General features: G+C 38.1%; 1 protein-coding gene across 5 annotated transcripts in view; it reads left to right on the forward strand.

The window, feature by feature from the left end:
* FARP2 (FERM, ARH/RhoGEF and pleckstrin domain protein 2) overlaps nucleotides 1-21051 on the forward strand; it is an 86074-nt gene that overhangs the window by 36139 nt on the left and 28884 nt on the right. For 3 of the 5 annotated variants that reach the window (XM_035544482.2, XM_050712639.1, XM_035544481.2), the window contains exons 7-13: nucleotides 2061-2175; nucleotides 9857-10004; nucleotides 10481-10570; nucleotides 11958-12121; nucleotides 12268-12336; nucleotides 14251-14308; nucleotides 15037-15286. In XM_035544482.2, coding sequence (XP_035400375.1) covers nucleotides 2061-2175; nucleotides 9857-10004; nucleotides 10481-10570; nucleotides 11958-12121; nucleotides 12268-12336; nucleotides 14251-14308; nucleotides 15037-15286 — 894 coding nt within the window. Of the gene's footprint in view, nucleotides 1-2060; nucleotides 2176-9856; nucleotides 10005-10480; nucleotides 10577-11957; nucleotides 12122-12267; nucleotides 12337-14250; nucleotides 14309-15036; nucleotides 15287-21051 lie in introns of all 5 variants that reach the window. The other 2 variants (XM_050712638.1, XM_035544480.2) reach the window with 1 other exon arrangement.

The following is a 21051-nucleotide window of genomic DNA, read 5'->3' on the forward strand; positions in this document are numbered from 1 at the left end:
TTACAGTCAGGGCTAGCTAGTTCCTGGTGTTGTGGGGAGCAGCTGCTATTTATGTACAAGATAACTTTGGCTTTGAGGAGATTGTACAAAACCAAAACCCCTGCGTGTTGTCTTGCTCTGGCTCTGCAAACGGGGTCACTGTCAGACAGCTGTGCTTCCTTAAGTTAGTTTCTAAATTTTCCAGTGGCTGGAAGGTGATGAACATACAGAGATTGGGCTGACGTTTCAGAAATAAAACTAGAAATGTGAGAGAACAAGTTCAACACTAGAGTTGTCAGCAGCTTTTTTCTTTGGAGGAAGTGGAAGTGGAAATTGGAAGCAATTGATTTGGGAGCTCTCCATGTTTCTGCTTACTCAGTCTGTAAGCAGCTAAAGAGCTAAAAATGTGTCCTTTAAGTCAAGCAGGTTGAAAGACTGATTGGTTTCGAGACCAAATGAGTTCAGCTTAGCCTGCCCTTTCAAGCAGCAGCCAAACCTGTAATATGAGCTGCAGAAATGGGGTTTTGTGCCTCCTTGCTTACTTGACACAAAAGCTTTTAAATTATACCTTTTCATATGTGTACTACTAAGTAGTTACTAGTTCTCTACTCCTAATTAGTTTTTTAAAACATAATTATAATAATATTAGTTAGTTATCTTTTGGAAGACCAAAACTGTATTATGTATGTGGTTAGTGAGTTGCACAACTAAAATTTGCTAATGATTTGTCAAAACTTTGCAAATGTTTTAGGAACAATTCCAGGACAGCATGGAGCTGTTGAGCAAATCGCAGTGTCCGGCTTTGCTTATCTTGTTCTTACCCTACTAGAAAAGTAGAAACAAGAAGGAATATGATTATTTTTAACATAAAATTATTTTACAGAAGTACCTTTCGTTTTTGTTGTTGTTGTTTTGTATGCTGGGTTGATTTTAAACAAGATACTGCCATGTTCTGTTAAAGAACAGCTGTGTTGGATGAGATTATTAGTTCATGTAGTCCACTCTCCTTTTTCTGACAGTAGTTAATAGCAGATGCGCTGGGGAAGACGTGAGAAACAGAACAAGCATCTGGTGATACTTCCATTACTGCATCCATCCAACATTCTTTGCATGTGACCTTTCAAAGTCAGATTGACTCCTTATCTCTTTGTTTCCCTTTCCGAACTTTGCTTCATTGTGTTTCTCAAATTAGTTTTTGAATTTGCTTATATTTTTGGCACCCTCCCATGAAAATGAGCTTCACAGCTTAATTTTTCAGGTTGCACAGGAAAACTTTTTTCTTTTTTCTTTATTTATTTTTTACTTTTCCAGCAATTACGAATTTACCAAATGAAATTAAAATGCAAAATTTTATGAAATTTAATCATATATATATTTTTTTTCATTCAAATTGTAGTTTTATATACATCTGCTGTAAGTCCTGTGTGCCTAATGCTATTCTTTTCCAAGCAAATGACTTCTGGTCTCTTTCAAGTTTTATTAGATGGAAGCTGTTCCATACTTTTAAATCTCTTTTTTTTTTCCTGCAAATCTCATCCTAAATCTACAGTGTCATTTCTGACAAGTGTGGATATGTGAAGAGGAGGCCAAAAATCCAGATGTAGGCACTATCTGAGTTTATAGAGACACACAAGACTTCTTTTCTTCTTTCTGTGTATTTAATTTTGGACCATTCCTAAAATTTAATTTGCTGTTTTACCAAGTAGGATTATCCATAACTATTGTTATGTATATCTTAAATAAATAAATAAATATGCGGGTGTGGTATGAGGCATTTGCAAAGAAGGCATGTTTAGACAACTGAGTTTTTCTGAGAGTCCCACATCTCCGACTTTAAACAAGTCTGTTTTTCAAGCAATGTTCAAGTGCTGCTGTAACCTCCAGGAAGTCTGCTTGGGGTAGATGTGTGCATTTTGTAAAGTGAAGCTGGATACAAAGTGTAATGCACAAACTGGAAACGCTGAAAGGAAAATATAGTCCAGCTCTTCGGGTCTCCCCCAGGTCCTTATGAAGTATTTTCTGTCCTTGTTCCTTTTCCATTGCTTCTTTGTATTTTAACATTGTTTTATTTTCTGTAATAGCTGAAATAGGGGATTTCGATGAATCAGAGGATCGGGAACACCTAAAAACAAACCAGTATTTGCCAAACCAGGAAAGAATCCAAGGGAAGATCTTGGAGTTCCACAGGAAGCACGTGTAAGTGAGGGGGACCAGGGACATGGAGCTGGGGAGCTGGCAGACTGGCTTGCTGGAGGTTGAGTACTCTGTGTGATAGGATGACATTAAAATGCACGTGCTGAACACCAGTTATATCTAATTAGAAAGGATGGATGTAGCAATAGTTACTATTGATACTTTTTTAATGAGAAGTTTTAACATGTTTTAGTCTGTTTTATCTGTGAATATAGCGATGCAGCTATTTAAACTGGGAGAACAAGACAATTTGTCTGAGGGCAATCTAGAGGTTTGTGTGTGCTGACTTTCCCATACACATGTGGTTTAAATTAAAGGCTTATGGCAAAAGGAAAGCCACAATGAGAGTGTTATTTAAACGTCTACACTTTTCCAAATCCAGTGGACATTTGGTAGCGTAGTGGGCATTTATAAGAGGACAGGTGATAGCAAAAGTGAATGTTTGTTTTTCGTTACACAAGTTAAATGCGCATTAATTGTAGTATGGCTATGAGAGCGGGAAAGATAGGAGAAGAGGCCATAGTTGTTGGACAATAGCTTTTCTCAAGTAATATTACAGTGTACTTTTAACAAAACAGCAAAGAAACCTATCATGAGCTTGTAATAATGGTTTGTATTTCTTCAGCATTTCAGGTTTGCAAAGGTTAAGTTTAACTTGTCAAGTATGTGTGTCTTGCTTTTGTCTAAATAATTAGAAATAGATTACATTGTACTCTTTAAAGCATGAAGAAAATGGAGAAGGATAGAGGAGGTAGGGGAGAAATAACTTTCATCAGAATTTATGCAATACCTGATTTTATATCAAAGTATTTTTGAAATAATTAAAGTTTATTAGGGACAAAGGAGCTATTCACCACAAATATAAAATTAATTTGAAGACAGTCAGGAAGTGCAAAAATGAGTGCTTTATTATTAGAAATGTCCACTTCTCCCACATCACACGTGTACAATACAGGTAGGTCATATGTCTTCAGTCTTGTTTAGCTGGTCTTAAAATGTGAAGATATGCTTAGTCAAATATTTTGAGAAGTAAAAAGATTTGGAGTATAAGGGAGACATGGTGCTGATGAAAGAAAAGTCCACCAGTGAAGAGGTTCCGTTGCAACCAAAACAGTACTCAGAAAATCAGTGTTTGCACTTCATGACCTAGATTTGCTACAGCTATGTTCTTTTTAATCTTTTTAAGCGTGCAATGCTAACATTGATAAGAAATTTCAGACTATTACCTGTCGTGACTGGTCTTCTAACCTCACTCATGAGGTTGGAACCTCACTCACTCTCAGAGTTGACAGGGTAAATACTGAGATGTTTAATAAAATGGTGATAGAAGCTTGATTTCACCTGATAGGTCTGTCTTTTCTGTAATTTTTGAGATCTTGTGTATTAGGATTTAGCAATTTGAAGTGCTTTTATAAGGTATGAATATCAACACATGTGATTTAATGCTCATGGCTATGCATCATAATCCAAATACATTATTAGAAACTTGAATTTTCCTTTCACTCTGCTTAGGTAAACTTGGGGATTGTTGCTGACAGACTTTCTTTTAAGACAGAACAAGGTGGTTTTTCAGGGCAGCACCTGTATTTAAGGTTAAGATACATTGCATAATATTAAAAAAGCATTTCCTGACAATTTTAATAATTAATTGCAGTTGTAGATTTCTGATTATCAATACATATGGAATTTCAGCTTTGTTGAATCTCGATGAAATAAGATATTTGTTAGTTGTTTTCTACTTTCGAAACTTTGAGGTGTGGGTGGGAATTATTAAGGAACAAACTAAATGTCATTTTAAAGTAATTTGAAGTAATTTTTGAAGGAAATTAAAATGTGTGTTAGGATTCTTCATCATGGGAAAAGGTAGTTGGGGGAGGAAAATCATTTACTGCACAGAAATATTTCATTATTTCTCATGTCAAGAGAGAGAAGTGCTGAAACAAGTCAGCAAATAGCTTCAAAGCAAATTAAAAGAAAAAGAGGAACATCCTTTTCGTACAACTCATAATGACCTTGTAGAACTTACTGCTGCAAGATGTTGTGAAGCTACAAATGGGTTCAAGGAGGGTTTTGATAATGTTGTGTGTTACAGGCTGATGGCTTTCAAATTTGAGATGAAATGCGTGAGATTGTAGTTTTGGGATAAATACATCCAGACCACGCAAAGAACAGTCTTTGGTTGATCATGTGGCTGGATCTGATTGAATTGTTTCTGCTTGATTGCAATTTTGTTTTGCTTTTCTTGACAGAAAGGCAGTGTCTGTCCTGACTCAGGGGCTGGTATTTTTTTTTAATTAACCTTGGGCTTTTCTTCTTTTTTCTTTTCTTTTCTTTTTCCCTCCCCAAACAAGCTATTTTTCATCATTCTATACAATAAAGGAAATTTTATATTTTCGCATAAGAGGAAGAAGTCAGAGGAAAGTTAAAGGGAAAAGATTTCATGCTTCATAAGTGTACTTTTCATTAGTTTGATGATAATTGTGTCTAACATAACCATATTGTTGAAATGTTGGCAAACCTTCCCTTAAAACCATGTTTTTAGAAGCATGCCTTCAAAGCATTTCAAATTATAAGCATTTAGGCTAGAAAAAGTTACAGTCAAATATCAGTGATACCTGAGTAGTGTCAAGGCTTGCTTTAAATCTCCTTGCTTCTTTGGAAAATTTTTCTTACACAGATTTAATTTTGGAAGCATTGCGATCCTAAAAATAGCCAGGACTTCCTTACACGTCTCTTCTCTCTTTCCTTACCCAGTGAGTATTGGCCACCCTTTTCCATTTTTAGTAAGAGTTGTGAAGGTCCCACGTTTTCTCAGAGTTTGCACATATTTTTCCGCACTTCCATGTTACAAGGAGCAAGTGGAAGCATGGACCTTATCCATTTGTCTCCTTCCTGCCAATGTGAAGCTCTGCTAAATGAGCAAAATCTTTCTTCTCTTTTTTATCATGGCTTTGCTTTGTATTTTTGTTTTGGCGTTTTCTTTTCACTCTGTTTTCTTCATTTCACTGTATTTTCCCCCTGGTTATCTTTGCCAGACTGCTGTTTTCTTCAGCTAATGATTACTTTTGAAAGAGACATCTTGTAAGTTTAGCCTCCTGAAAAGGGAACCCATTTCTGATGAGATGGCATATCTCCAGATCACTGCTGCATCATCTCCTCTCTTTTTGTTTCTCTGCTCTGCAGCCCTTACTTTGTTTTAAACACGCTTACTCATATACCAGTGTGCTCTCGTTTTCTGTGCAATACCAATCTGGGAGCATCGATCTGGCTTTCTCAGGCTGGAGTCACGGCAGGATTCCTTCTGGCACCCAACGTGAGTTGTGGACGTGGGAGGATACATATGGCTTCGCAGGGGGTGCTTCATCTCTGTGGATGGCACTGTGGCGTGTCTCTTCACATCAGAAAGTTGTGTTCTGATGTCACATAGCTTCACCGTAACTATTAGGACTGATAGAAAAGGAATGCAACAGAACCTGTGTATCCGTTCTGTATCAAAAGAAAGGCAAATCTACTGAGGAGGTTGTATTCAGAAAGATGGGATTCTAAGCTTATCTGCTATTAAATATGCTTTTTTTTTTCTTTTACAAATACTTATTTTTACTTTCAGAAGTACAAAAACAGGGGTTTTATATTTAACTTTGCAGTAAACAAGATGAGTTGTATTTTTGGTGCAGTGTGTTAGTTATTTGCTTTGGTGAGAGTCTGAATTAACACGACCTATTTTACTTGTATGGTACGTTTATACTCTGAAGGTGCTGTATTAGTGGTTGTACAGTTAAATCCAGGTGTCCCAAACGCTCAAAATCTAATGCTTTCTGCCTTCCTACAAGTAATGCAAGTAGAGTGCTTGCTGGGAGGTGATTGTAGTCCAGAATTAAACATCAGCGAGTGGATACCTGAAGAGAGGTGTAGATTCTGTTTTGCTTGATGGATTTCTCTTTTAACATAATATGGCTCTGGTTTTTGTGTGTATGTGAGTCAGGAAAGAAACAGAAGATTTGTTAGATTTATATCTACTTCCATTTATTGTTAACCCTCGTGTACTTTCACAACATGTTAGCCTGGTTGTCTGTGATTTAAATTATTTTGAAACCAGGATGATCATAAATTGTAAATTAGAAAAACTGCAATTTTAGATTGCATCATAGCCTAAACTATCTGTGAAAATACAGCATTTTGATTACGTGATCTTTAAAATTCTGTATTAATCACTGATTTTAAAAGCTCTCTACATCACAGAACATTTAACAGCATGTTTTGAAGCAATTGTCCTGATTGCCACATGAATATTGTAACACTTTACAAATATTTGTCTAGATGCGTGTACGTAAGGAACCTTTATATTAAAACCTATTGCACTGACAGCAGTTTTTGCTGGAAAATACTTGTAAAAGGTAGTCTGTTGTCCATTGACCTGGGGAAGACTAAGCAGATTTATCTGCTTAATGGATGAACAAAATTAGACCAGATTGTTTTCGGGCTGGTCTGTACAGCTTAGTCTCCAGCAAACATCTGAGGGTAATTACTCTGAAACTGCTCCTCATTTGTAAACGTTTGTTGTGCAGCGAGAGCTGCTTGGCATCGCTCCTAGCTTTCCGCACTCCAGACTCTTCCTTGTTTGGTAGGTACGGGCAGGTTTGTGTATGAGGACACCCTTAAAAAATTCTTTATTGTTCCTGAGATGCACCATGCTCTTGCTTGTATCTGATGGATCAGAACATAAAATACAGGCATTCTGCATCAGTTATACTGGGCAGTTCTTCAACAATTTTTAATAACATACTTTCACATTTTCTGGTTGCTATTTATACTGTTTTTTTCTTCCCTCCCCTTCCAGCCTCAGCAACCTTAGCATCCTCTCTAAAGACAAAGTATTGCATTCATTCTTAATGCAGCTCTATTCAGAAGAATTATACCAGGAATTAGTGTGGGTGGTAGCACAGTGTGCCTAGAGTGGAATTCAAGAAGCTGTGGCCAAAATTAATATTTATGATCTAACTTTTTTGTCTTGTCTTGTATGTTTAATAAACAGAAAGCATGTTACTGCAGCTATTTTGACACCATTAAGGAATCTGGCAGAAATGCTAGTAATGCTTGCTTTATTACAGCATTACTCATTTCAGTAAGGGAAAGAGAAATGTGCTTCACCAGTTTAAGCTCCTAGACATAACTAGCATACGCGGTGTTAATACTACTTGAAATACTACTCCACTGCTCTTTATGGAGTTTGGTTGGCATCTATTTTTCCATTTGAAACTAGATTTTTGTTCCTTTGTGCTTCACAGTTCTTTACAATTGCTTTATACATACATGGTCATATAATTTTGACATTGGGATAAGGTTGGAATTTGCGAAGTCAAGGAATTTCACTGAATCCTTGCTTTCTCCAGTTGGAGGGGGGGAAAAAAAGGAAAAGAAAAAAAAAAAAGGATTTCCTGTTGTAGTGTTGTGGATTTTTTCTCCAGAATGAATAAGGCAATAGAGAAAACTGTTGAAATCATATCGTCACGTATATGTGCGTGCTTTAGACTAAGGAGTATTTTATACTAAGAATCAAAGAAACATTATTTCTTCTAACTCCCATTTAAAAAAATGTTATAAAAAGTAAGTTTTTTGACTGTACTCTTGAGTTTGAGATGTGAATTTCTCACATGCAGTTAATATAAATATTGTAGTCATTCCTGTTTTACTACATTTAAATGTTAATAACCATTTACTTCAACATTCTCCATTTGTATTTAAAAGAAAGTGGTTTAATCTAAAAGATGGCTATAGATAGGTAGAAGGAGAATGTGTAGGAAGGCAAGCCAGGGTAGCAGGAGAATTTATTTGGAACTGATGTGTTGGTTGGCACTACATGGTATACAAAAATAGATCATGGGATAAATGGTTTGTCATCTGTTTTAATGAGATGAAAGACATTTATTCAAGGAAGGCAAGCCCTCGGAAACGGGATTTTAAAAATTTGTCTTTGACCGTGTGTGCAGGAATCTAACCTGGTTTCAGCCCTAATTGGTCCTAAATAGAATAATCATTGGTTTTATCTCCCATGTCTCCCTTGTGGCATTACATTTATCCTAGCAAACTTGTATGCTGCAGGAACACTTCCACCAGTGCACGAGCGTGGATGGCTGCTGCGGCTCTTGCTTGGAAGGAATGTAATATTTGTTATTTCTCATCATTTTCAGCAGGGAGACGGTGGTGTCCCCCATATGGCTGCAGCTGATGCAGTCCTGCCAACCAGTGCCCCAGCAGCTCCTGTGCTGCTTGTGGTGCTGCGGTGTTGGTGCTGGAGAAGGCCTTCAGCCTCGCTATCACAGCCTGCTCTCCTGGACCACGTTTATGCCCCAAATCGGCCTGCAGCATTGTCTTGCCGTGCTTTTAGTTTAGAGACTGCCATAGGCAGTCAGTGTGCCAACAGGCTTGTGTTTGCATTAAGGGCTTTCTTATTTTGCAGCCTAATGGGAGTACTTTGTACAGCAAGAGCTCCTTGATCTCCACAGCAGCTCTGTTTCCTCTCGGAGTATCCTAAAACTCCAGTCTGGACCCATCCAGAATGATACGAGCAGTTTTGAATCATAAGGAAAACGTCTCACCAATATAAGGACTGGTATTTCAGTGGATGATTTTAAGAGCTACGTTTTGGGGTGGTCCATATTGTGGTGTCCTGGCCCTCACAATTATTGTCTCAGTGGCTTGAGAGCCCTGCCCCACCTGTGTGTCAGGGCCAAGAAGGTGTTTTAGCGGCTCCGTGTCTCCAGCTCGAAGGGTTCCTCTGCTCCTGTGTTCACTGTGCAGAGGAGCCTGACTGCAGCCACCCCTGCTTGCAGCAAGCCTGCTGCTCATGAGGCAGTAGCAGGAAAATGTGCAGAAACCGAGCAAACTCCCCCTCGTGGAGAAAAATGTGTGGAAAAAGAAATACCGGACATGGTGTAGTACAGGAAAATAAATTTTCATGTGTTGGACTTAGCAAACTTACAGGGAAATAAATGGATGCTGAATCTGTGACTGGCGCTTGACAGGATCTGTAATACTCTCCCTACTTGCTTGGACTTCATGCATGCTCAGAAAGGGGATGCTGTGTTTGTATAGATCTTCCTCATGGTTTCAACATTATTTCAACAACAAATGATACTTCAGAAACAATTCTAAAAATCCTTCTCTTGATTCCTTGACAAGGAGGAAATAAAACACCTAAGACTGGGGGAAAGGATTACACCCAGACGTGCTAGTGTAATAGTTCTAATGCAATCCTGAAACCCTACCTGAAACTCTTGCAGTGTTTGCTTTGTTTTTGTCATGCTGGTTACGTAAGACTTCCATCTCTCACTTTTTGTCTGGTTAATATTAATGTGTATACAAGCAAGAAGAATAAGGGGTATTGTGGATTGAATTTGCGTTTGCTGAACTTCATTGTTCCTAAATTGAAAAAGCTGAAGCTGAATTAGTTAGCATTTGTTTCAGTGCCTCGGTCTGTGGGACGTTTTAGGTTGGTCATCTGCTGTTGCATGTTCCTCCTATTAAAAGTCTCAGTATAGTACTTAACGTGAAGTGAAACTGCCAAGCTGGATTAGGCAGAAAATTCTGCTTTAGTGCCAGAGTCACGACTTAAGTCTTTTAGCTATGTTGTCAGTGTTGTACAACCAAATTGGTCTTAAAACTTTCTTTTTCTTCCTCATGACAGAGGTCAAACTCCTGCTGAATCAGACTTCCAAGTGCTTGAAATTGCTCGGAAACTGGAGATGTATGGCATCAGATTTCACCTTGCATCTGACCGTGAGGGCACAAAAATTAACCTAGCTGTTTCACACATGGGTGTGCTGGTATTCCAGGTAAGGTGGGCAGAGCCTACTGGGTGCATCTGTCTCTTCATTAGCGTGCCTTGGGAGTAAGTCTCATTTTAATTTCAAGTGTGTCTGATTGTAAAATATAGCACATTTTTTATGGTCAACAAAGTGTCATTTAGGCCCACAAATTATTGTATTAAGTAAAATGAAACCCTAATCTTGTACCATAAGATATCCTGAATATCTGTGGGGTTACAATGTTCTTTTCCATTCCAACTTTCTAGGTTTCCAATCAGTTTTCTGGTGTCTGCTCAGAGACACACATACATTGTAAGCTTTGTAGTTAGTCTTGTACTAAAAGATAAAATTGCTTAACAGGATATTGTTACAAGAAATAAGAATTGAACAGAATGGGACGGGGTGTGTGTGCACATGCATGTATCTATATGCCTGCATCAGAATTCTGTTTGCTGCTCTTCTGAAACTTTTGCAAACTTTTAACTGTTATTGTTTCAATTCAGGGCAATACAAAAATCAATACCTTTAACTGGTCAAAGGTCCGAAAACTAAGCTTCAAGAGGAAAAGATTCCTTATTAAACTCCACCCAGAGGTCTGTGTAAGTTCTGCCATAATAACAGACTTGTCAGTGTTGAAAAAAATAATTTTTTTTCTTACGAAAAATTTTAGAGTTTTTAATTTTTAAAACATTTTCAGAAAACTAGGCTTGGCTTCACTATTCAAGTAAAAATATTTACTTTCTCACTCCATGGCTGTTATCAAAGATTTTAGCTTTGTGTATCAGCCTCATTGTATCTCTGACATAGGCATACATGTGTGTAAATATGACAGAAAAAAAAATTGAAGTCAAGTATTTGGTGTGTAATGTCTGTATACTTTTACTCTGAAAAAGTTGTATTTAATATTTTTCTTGGATATAAATGGCTCATATGAGCCCTCTGTTCCATTATAGTCACACTGAGCTGAGCTAAATTAAGCATTGACATAATAAATCTTTCTGTTTCAGATAAAAACTTGTTAGGGAGTGCTTTTGACTGTAGCTCCTTAGGAGAACAATCTAGTACGCTGCTGATACAAAAGACGTTTACTTTCTATGACTGTTTTATCCAGGAACTTGTTGAATGTAAGCTGCTTGAATAAAAAAAAATCTGGTACAGAATCTCTTGATTCAAATATGAATAAAGTAACATGATACGCCTCAGGAAACAGTAGTTGACTGAGATGATATTGTTGGAGCTTACTTTTAAGAACTACGTGATTGGTCTTACTACAGCCTTTTTTATATGTCTGTATAGCAGAAGTGTTATTTTTCATGCTTGGCTGATTTACGGTAGATGTTTTTTATTGCGGATGTCATCAAAGTTACTGGTGCTTCCTTTGTTACTTCCACACTGTAATACAGGTTTATGTTCAACTTAGGGTTGTATTAGAATGGAAAAAAAATATATGGGCATCATATAGCTATGTGTAGCTCAGAAATTTGAAACGGGACAGGTTGGCTGCATATGTCTCACAAAGAGACCCTCAGAAATGTTATGTGATAACTGTATTCTGATGTATGCAGCATTTTCCTGCCTCTTACAAATCTCATGAAGTGAGAGACAAACATCAGAACTTCTAAGGAAAAAGTATTTTAAAATCACTAATTATTCACTTCAATATTTTAATTTCTTTCAAATTGCAAATTTTACAATCAGTGTTTCTTAACATGGAATATATCCAGCATGCTACTAAAGTCTTAGTTGAGTGCGTTTTAAGCATTTTTCCATTCTTCCATGTTAACAAATATCTTTGAAAGCTATTACACGATTTAAACTGCTTTCAAAATCATATCCATTGCTTTAAAAAATATGAGAAGTGATTTAGCAGAGTACTGTATCTCACTATAGTTGAGCCTTTTTGTTGAGATGTATTTGTACTTTCCTTTTCTATTCCGTTGCCATTTCATGTGCTACTTGGTTTTTGTGTTCTGTTCCCAGGGCCCATATCAAGATACGCTGGAGTTTCTTTTGGGAAGTAGGGATGAGTGTAAAAACTTCTGGAAAATCTGTGTTGAATATCATACATTTTTTAGGCTCTTTGATCAGCCAAAGCCAAAGGCTAAAGCAGTCTTCTTCACCAGAGGGTCATCATTCAGATACAGGTATGAAGAAACATAACGAATTTATTAAAGCTGAATTGCTTGTATCTTAGAAAACGAGATCAAAAGGAAAAAGTATTCTAAAATAATCTCATTTATAATTTTTATTCACTGCATTTCATAATGTTTGTTCTTTTATGGGTTGACAGTGGACGAACACAGAAGCAGCTAGTGGATTATATTAAGGACAGTGGGATGAGAAAAACTCCGTATGAAAGGTAAATGCAAATCATTTTGTAAGGTGTGATGTAGTTGAGACTTTCACAGTACCCTTATTTCTTAAATTTCAATGGTTTTAAATGATCCTTGGAGGCATTTTCATTAGCTGACTTCTTCATTATTAAGGCCTGCTTCAAATTTAAGGTAGCTGAACTAAATTTTTTGCCAACTTGTAATCGCATTACGATGTAAAGAAGCATATAAAAGTTTCAGTATTGCATTTTAATTTAAGTGGGCAGCGTGTGACTTAGAAATCTAGAAGTTCAATGTATTTTGAAGACGCATGTATGTCACCATGTTCATGTGTTTGAGCAAGGGGTAGTGGTAATTAAGAGCCCTGTTTTCATCCATTCTTCCTGAAGCTAATGTAGCCTGATGCTTTTCAATGTTGTACTTCCACATATTAACAGTGATGAACCTATTGTGTACCTGTCTCCCGTGTCCTAGTATTTATATTGTCAAGAGGTAAGACAGTTCAACTTGCTAAGTGGGCAGTGAAAGAGGTTTGTATATATTATTTTGCAATATAATAACTGTTAGAGTTGATTTGACTCTAGAAAGTCCAAAATAAGTTTGGGAACAGTGCCACAGGGAGAGTGGTCTCCTTTCATGGCAGTATTAAGCTGCAAATATTGAGTCCTCATCACTTCATCATCATTGCTTTGCAGTATTAGAAGTTAGAGTGGCTTGATAGAAGGACACTGAAGAACAGCTGAGGCAGTAACATCAAACTCAAGCTTAAATCCAAAATGGCGTTGTCATAGTTCTCAATTCCTGAACACGATTTTCATCATATTGTTACTTTCAGAACATAATGCAGCTAGCATCCCTGGGCAATAGTGGGTCATTTCTCTTGCGTAGAGGTTGCACCCTGAGGTCAATCTAAATACTGATGGTGACGATCACTGCTATTTACAGATATTACCTGATGTAGGATATGATGTACAGCAAAGTAATTTTAAACAATACTCAGTAATTAATATACATACCCTTTTTGACCTTGTGTTTAGTAATGTACGGATGGAAAACTGAAGCATAGTTAAGACTGTGTTTAAAATCACACAAGTAGCCTGTGGGAGAGCTTACAGTTGGTCTTGGGTTCTGCAAGTATGAAAGAGTGACCTTAAATAGTCATGTGTTTCTAAACACATACATAAGGAGTGTGCATTTGTATTAAGAAATTATGTCACTTAAACTTGACTATGAAACCCATTCTATCCACACGTGGGAAACTCTTCACAGTTGTTTATCTGAAAGTTTATAAGAGCTTAATAGGAATTTCAGAAAGTTTACATTTCATCTACTTAATGTCTTGGACTACAGTTGAGCTCCTTTGCTGGATGACAAGTGTCACTTGTTTAGTACTAGATTGATGGTTGGACTTGATCTTAAGGATCTTTTCCAACCTGGATGATTCTATGATAGGTTGATTTTCTAGTAAATGATTGCCATGGAATAACTTTAACCATGACTGTGATGCAGGATACCACTTTTTTGAGTTTAACATATAGAATGTTATATGCCATTAAATAGATGGTTGACCGAAATATTATTTATAATCATTGTTACAGATTACAAATGAATAGTTTCAAAACCAGAATGAATTAGAAGTTTATACTGATGACAAAGGAAGAAACTAAATCTGCTATTTAATCTATCCTTTTGCCCCGTGTTGCTTTTGAGCTCAGTGGTATGAATGGTCTGGATCTTGCTTCTCTGTATGTTTCTTACTCCTGTGTTGTTCAATTTAGAACAATTGTCAATTTTAAAATCTTGAACTAGTTATTAACAGAACGTAATAAAATACATCTTGAGACTTTTTTTATTGGCTATTAGAATGTAAATAGCTGAAGAGGGAAGGGAGAAGGCTGATTGATGTCTTGGATGCTCACAGGATGCTTTCTTTTCTGCAGGAGGCACAGCAAAGTCAGAGTGTCCACTCATGCTTCAAACACAGACGTGCCAAAACAGGTTAGTTCTGCAGTACTGTAAGCAGTGCAATCAGTAGAGCTGACAAGCACCTTTCCAAGGTGACTGCATAGGAAGGTGATTAAGTGCAGTTCTTGTCTGGAATCAGTTGCACTGTTTAATCTTTGTCCCTGATGCATAATTTTTCTTCTTTTTTTGCAAGTAGTAGCAGTTTTGATAGTTGTAGCTTATGGAGTCTAAGGTGAATATTTTCCTTTTCAGAGTTCAGTTTAACTCAGAAGATGTCATAGTTCCTAGTATGTTACTCTTTCAGAAGATTAGATTGTGTTCAGTTACTATCTGCCTTTTTTTTGTGGAAGTCTTGAGTTCATTGTATAGATGGCTTCTACAGCCACAGGCAAGAAATAAACGTATAAATGCAATGGTTTATTGTTTCACTGGATGTGCTTGCATTACATGTGAGAGGCTAAGGAAGCACTGAAGATTTGGCAGTTCTTGTTTTGTGTTATTTTCTGTTGTTTATGCTATTCAGCAGAGGCTATAAAATACATGGTTTCAATTTTCCATCTGGTTACCAGAATTTGGGGAAAAAAGATCTTGCCTCTTACTGGGGATGCTAGATCTATTTCTACTTGCAAAGTTTTATTGGCTGTAAAGTGAGCTTTGTTGAAGCATGCATTCTTTTTGCGTCAGGAGACAGACATTGTTTTTGTTTTGTTTGTATTATAAAAATCTTGTTACCTGTTCTTTTCTTACTTTCTTTTCCTCAGAGTGTTGCATTCACTGAGGGCTTGAGAACCCCAGGGTCTCCTGCCTCAGCGACTGTCCCCTTCCACTCATTTCATTCATCGGCCACTCCTACTACTGTCCTGCCCGTCTTTGCAGAAACCAGCCCTTCCTCTTTGGACCCCCGAGTGCCATACACAAGGATTCCAGAGAAAAATACTGCAGCGCCTGTAGAAGAAACAGGGAGGAAATTGATGCAGCAGCCTGGATCTCCCACGTTCCAGTCATTCCAAGGTGTTGGGTTTGGTAGTGTTGCAGGAAACTGTAACCCTGCTTGTCCTGTTGCTGAGAGTGGTTGTGGTTTAGATCTAGACATAGAGAAGAGCAGTAAGGAGAGTAGGGCTCTTTGTAAAAATGACAATGATGAGGATGACTTTACCACAGGTGGTTTTGTCGCTGAAAAAGAGAATCAGCACTGCAGTAGGGGCGCCCCTATTTTCACATTGACAAATTCACAGTTACAGGTGTCAGAGGAATTTATTGATGACGACCCAGCAGAAATTTCCTTTTTTGCTGGGGGCTCTGAGGCATTTTCATACGTGTACAGCGGTTTGGAGTTAAAGGGCTCAGATTTTTCAAAGCATGCGTCAGAGTTGCCTGCCTTAACTAAAGATGCCCTTCAACAAAATACAGTCTCTTCTCAGTCAAGCCCTGACAGGTACTCAACAGAAGCGGTAGATATGAATATGGAAGACGAGTTTGAATTTGAAGAAGAGAGTGATTTCAATGGCAATGAGAGGCCATCAGATACCTCAGAGTTGTTTGAGGTTAAGGCACAAGCAAGCAGAATGCAAAGCCTCCTGAGCCCTTCTGAAACGAGCTCGCTCATCAACAACCGTTCTGAGAGCAGCTCCCTCAATAATTTGCCACTAAATGGTACGTCCTCCTTGCACACATACAGCTCCGCTAACCATTCGGAGGCGAGCTCGATGGTGAACTTCCCAGCCTACTCAATCCGCTCTGAGTCCAGTTCAGCCTTCCAGTTCAGTGACATCATTGATCAGCTAGAACAGCTGAGCTATCCACCTACCACCACGGAAGACTCTAGCAGTACAGATACAGACTCCTGGGACTCTGAAACTGCTGCACCACTGGATGTAAACCTTGTCTTTAGTAATCCTTTTGCTCAAGCAACTGGTGAGAACTTTACTTTTGACTTTCAGAATAATTTAAAAAATCTCACTCAGGAAGATTGGACAGAGAAGGCGCATGTCAATCATTGATTCTTGATTTTTAGGAGGGATTTCTCTAAGCTGTTCAGGCTTAGAAGCCAGAAAGGTGTGATGTCAGTCACTTTAAACAAGAAAACTCTAATCCAGTGGCTGGATTTTAAATCACATACCATAAGTGATTTTTTTTTCCTGTGTCTCTTCAGTTCTCTTAAAGCACCCTAGATCTGGTACTGCATTATATGCATCAAACTACGTCCAGAATGTGTCATAACAAGCTACAATGTCCTCAAAATACTATAGGTAGGAAAAAACACTGATTTCGGAGAACTTAAGAACCATCAGCTTACTCATGCAGACTCATCACAAACTATAGTGTTGAAGGATTTTTTTGGCTAGGAACACGTCTGTAAGAGTGATATAATATGCTGAACACAACAGCTGTTTTTGCAGATGTTTGTTAATGAGCAGCCACATCGAGTAAATTAGCTGCTGTCCTGCACTGCAGTGAGAGTCCTTGTGTTGTTTTTTTTCCACAATCAAAAAACAAACAAAAAAGGATAATCTTCAAGCCAACTATGAAAGATAGTTTTAAGATACAGAACTATGCAACATGATCAAATGAAAATGGGAGCCAACAAAACTTCTTGTGAAGACAATCGTTGTATTTTCTGCCTACGAAGTGCCTTCAACAGTCAAGCAACAAAAAAGTACACTTCTGCTTTTCAGTACTTTGGAGATGCATGCATAGACTGCGAAAGTACTTAATCCCCATTGCATTTTTGTCTAATCCTTTTTCTTTATTTAATTATGCTGCATAAAAGTGCCTACAAATTAGCTCATAAAAGTCTACTTGATCTGGGGAAAGACAGGTGCAGGGAAATCTGGTGATAGCTTTAACTTTTTCTTTAAAATATGGGCTTTTTTTATTAAAAGGAGAAGGAGATAGTGCAGTACTAGTACAATCAATGCCTCCAGAATAAGCAGCTTACTACGATAAGTATAATTTTATACTCAATATTTCGTATCAGTTTTCTTACTTGTTGTCTCTATGTATTGCCAAAAGACCTTCCTTCTTAGTCAAACATTTACAAAATACCAGTATTTCACAAAATTCTGGTAACTAAAAATTCAAGGGAATTCCTCTCAATGTGTGGTAGAACATGACAAGGTAAAACATCCTTTAGTCACCCATTTCTTCTAGCTTAGTACTTACCAAGACATGATTAGTACTCACGGTACTTATTAGCATTGTGGTTGTTGTGTTTGAATGGGATCACTGTTGTTCCATTAGAAACTTGTCGCATTTGCCAGTGGCACAGAAAATCAAAGCACATTTAGAACTAGTTTGAACTTACAGGAATGTACAGCTGTTTAATTGGTCTTTCTTGTTTGTAAGTGCTGTATGTGTGGGTTGTGGTTTTTTTTTCCTTTTTCCCCTGTTGAATGTGTGTTCTGTAGCTCTTGATTTGACTTTATTCATACCTGTGGAAATTGTCATAGATGTGACTTTTGTAAATAGGCACTTGGAGGAGGTCTTCAGCTGTGTCAAAAGCTGGTTCCTTTTTTTTTTTTTTTTTGGTCTGGTTTTCTTCCCACAACTACATTATGTAACTTGAAAAAGAAAATCAGAAAAAATACTTCTGTCTACTAACTCTCTTACAAGTAGTAGGGTCAGGGACTAAAATGTGGATAAAGATTTTAGAAGGCGGCCTTTAATGTCTTTGGTCTTCAAAAAACAAAAATCAAGATTGAACTATTTTCATATAAGTACGTCTGCCTCTGTTTTATGTTTCATACCTCAATCACAAGCATTCTCTCTAAATATGTTACAGTTGCTTAATATAGGAATAAATCCAACTAAATTCTCTAGAATTTCCAAAGATCTTAAGAAGAGAAAAAAGCTTGTTTCTGTAATTTCAATAAATGTGCTTGGTAAGCCTGAGAGGAGGCTTGCTGATATATTGTCTTTCAGAGCAGTCAGTCCCAAGAAGTGCCTTTAATATTTTTCTTCTCCTTGTATTTTGCAGCTATGCAGAATTTCTGTTGGCAATTTTAAATCTCAGGGATTTTTTTTTTTAAAAAAAAACTAGTAGTAAGAGTCTCAATCTGATACCCATTTTGTTTTTTAAAGGAGCTGGAGTGACTACGGTCCCGGTCTGTTAGCTTTTAGAGCAAGATGTGTCTAACCACAGGAGAGGACGGGCTGGGGTAAGGGTGTGGGGAAAGGGAGCGTTGATCGAGGTACGGGGCTCTTCAGGCTAAGGTTGTAGTTAAGTGTGTCACCAGGAGCAGTGATCTTTCACATCTGCTTACTGCTCTGTATCTGAAGTGGGGATGCTTGCATAAAGACAATGCTGGTCAGCACCTAAAAACCAGTACCCTTTGCTAGGATTGCACACTGTGGTGGACTTGCAAGCACTGTGCTGCTTTCTCCTTTCCCAGGTGTGGGATGTGGAGAAGCAGAGAAAGGACGTGCTTCTCAGGCACACCTGAATTGGTTAAAGGAGCTAGAGTGCAGTACTAGCTGATACCCTGCTGGAATGCTGTTTCTGTAGGGGTTCAGTACCACTTCCTATGCCCCTGGCACCTGCTAGTTATATCTTTGCTGTTGGTAATTGGTAGCTTATGGCTGTCACGGTGTTTTTTTTTTTCCTGGCCTTTTCTGATTTTTAGATCTATATGGCTTTTGAAGCCTACTGTTGCATGATTGGCTATTTTCTTTTATTTATGGTTTTCCACATAGGCACAGAAGAGGAGAAAATCTAGTTTGTATGTCGCAGTTTCCCTATAGCAGGAAAGCTGTGAGAAAAGCTTCTTGATTTCCTGCGGAGGGGTGAGTTCAGATTTATTTTCTGATGGAGATGGGAGTAAAAACCAGCCTGCCTTTGAGTGCTGCACAGTGACTTATGCATCAATTACCAGTTGTTCAGGTGCATTAGAGTCATGCTAGGCATCCTCTTCTCCCCCAGCAACCTCCTGATACGGCAGAAGGCGAGAGAAGGAAGGGCTTTCCCTTCTCTGTTTGTATGCTGTCTTTGAATAGTGTAAGGTAATGTGTGAACTTCGGTGCAGTGCGGTTATGTCCTGAATACCAGCTGTGCTGTCCAAGTTACTCCTGGGGTTGTTTTGTTGTCTTTTTACAATGTTGAAACTGCTTAAACTTAGTTCCTGGTACTGGTTTCATTTTTTTCCGGAGTACCCAAGTTTTCTTGTCAAGAAGATGAGTGGGGTGCTGGCAGGTGCTGAAACAGTGCCAGCATCAGGAGCTGGGACCCTCATGGATCCCGAGCAGTGAAAGCTGCTGCAGGGATCATGATATTAAAAAGGGGGGAGAGTATATAAGAAGAATTAGGAGATCTTTATGGGGTATCCTGTGCATGCTCACCTTGAGAAGGAGGAATACGAGGAACTGTGGTAGGAGCAGGTGAAACCGTGGCTGCAAAACTTCACTTGTCCATGGCAAGTGAATGTGTGTCTTCTCCTCTCCCTGATGTGGTCGTTCATGGAGGTATGTTCTTTCATGTTTACTTTCTGCCCCTGCCTCTGGGAGGCTTGGAGGGACGTCATGCTCTTCAAAGTACTTAGATTTGTTGTTGACGTGCAGTTCTAGTGCTGCATTTTTCCAGTAGAAAGAACCACTGGGGTTGTCAGGTTTGTTCTTTTGCTCCACACGGTGCACCAACGGGCACGGCTGTGCTTGAGAAGGGGGGAGCAAGCCATGGACCCATTGCCCCTGTTCTCCATCCTTTTGCTTCTGTATTCCCTTCTGTTGGGTAGGTCCCATTTCAGCAAATATATGCAGCCATAAAGGGTATGTCAATATTATTGGCTTTTCCAAGTGAGTTAGGCTTGTAGATTTAGCTCTCTTGCGGTACTCAGTGTGCGCCTTGCAACGTGACTAAAAGACATGAAGAAATGAGTGTCTTAAAAGGATAAGTTAATCTGCACCTATATTGTCGTATGTGCCTATTTACAACCATTCTACTCTTAAGTGCATTTATTAAATGTAAAGCACTACACGAGAACATTTTGATCTTCATGTACGTAGTTAGTGGATCTCTTTTAATTTGCACATAACACTGGTCATAGAACATTCTCTGACCTATCAGCCACCCGTTTAAACATAGGTAAACCTTACTAGCCTGTATTATTGCTTGTGTGTATACTTTGTAATTTTAAAATATTCATTATTAGAGTAATACTTGCTGTATATTTCCCAGGAATTACCGTATTTTATCCTAGAATGGAATAGGGCAACATGTTGATTTGCTCTCAACTTTCACTTTAATTTCCAGTGAATTTCAAAGTCGCTGGATAATACCAAGTATTGATCTCCTTTTTCCTGTGTATATTTGTATTGTGATCATAGGTGATATTGTTTAAGGGTTGATTTTTGTATTTTTTTCTTTTTTGGTCGGTGGTTTCTTTCTGTGGTGGTGGTGGTAGTTTGTTTAGTTGCAAATCTTGATAAGGGTAAGATTTAGTGGAGAAGATAATAAAAGTCATTATTCTATGCAATTTGGTGCAAACCTGTCGGTAAGTCATTCCCATTATTGTCATTTTGCAAAAAGTTCTAAGCCATAATTATCAGGTATCGACTGAGTGAATGAATATACAACACAATCTTCATTGTAGACTTTTAGCTGTCATTACCTATACTTCTTAGTAGATCCTACATTGAACTTGTCCAAATGCTGTGTATATGTATGAGCCTACATATATACTATATGTATGAAGATGGGGAGACTTTACAGTTCCAAACGTGTGTCATAAAATCCACTTAATTTATTATCTGCTTGTGGGCTATTGCAGGATTAGTCCACAGAG

The sequence above is a fragment of the Cygnus atratus genome, chromosome 9 (genome assembly GCF_013377495.2).
Source record: "Cygnus atratus isolate AKBS03 ecotype Queensland, Australia chromosome 9, CAtr_DNAZoo_HiC_assembly, whole genome shotgun sequence".
Taxonomy (NCBI): domain Eukaryota; kingdom Metazoa; phylum Chordata; class Aves; order Anseriformes; family Anatidae; genus Cygnus; species Cygnus atratus.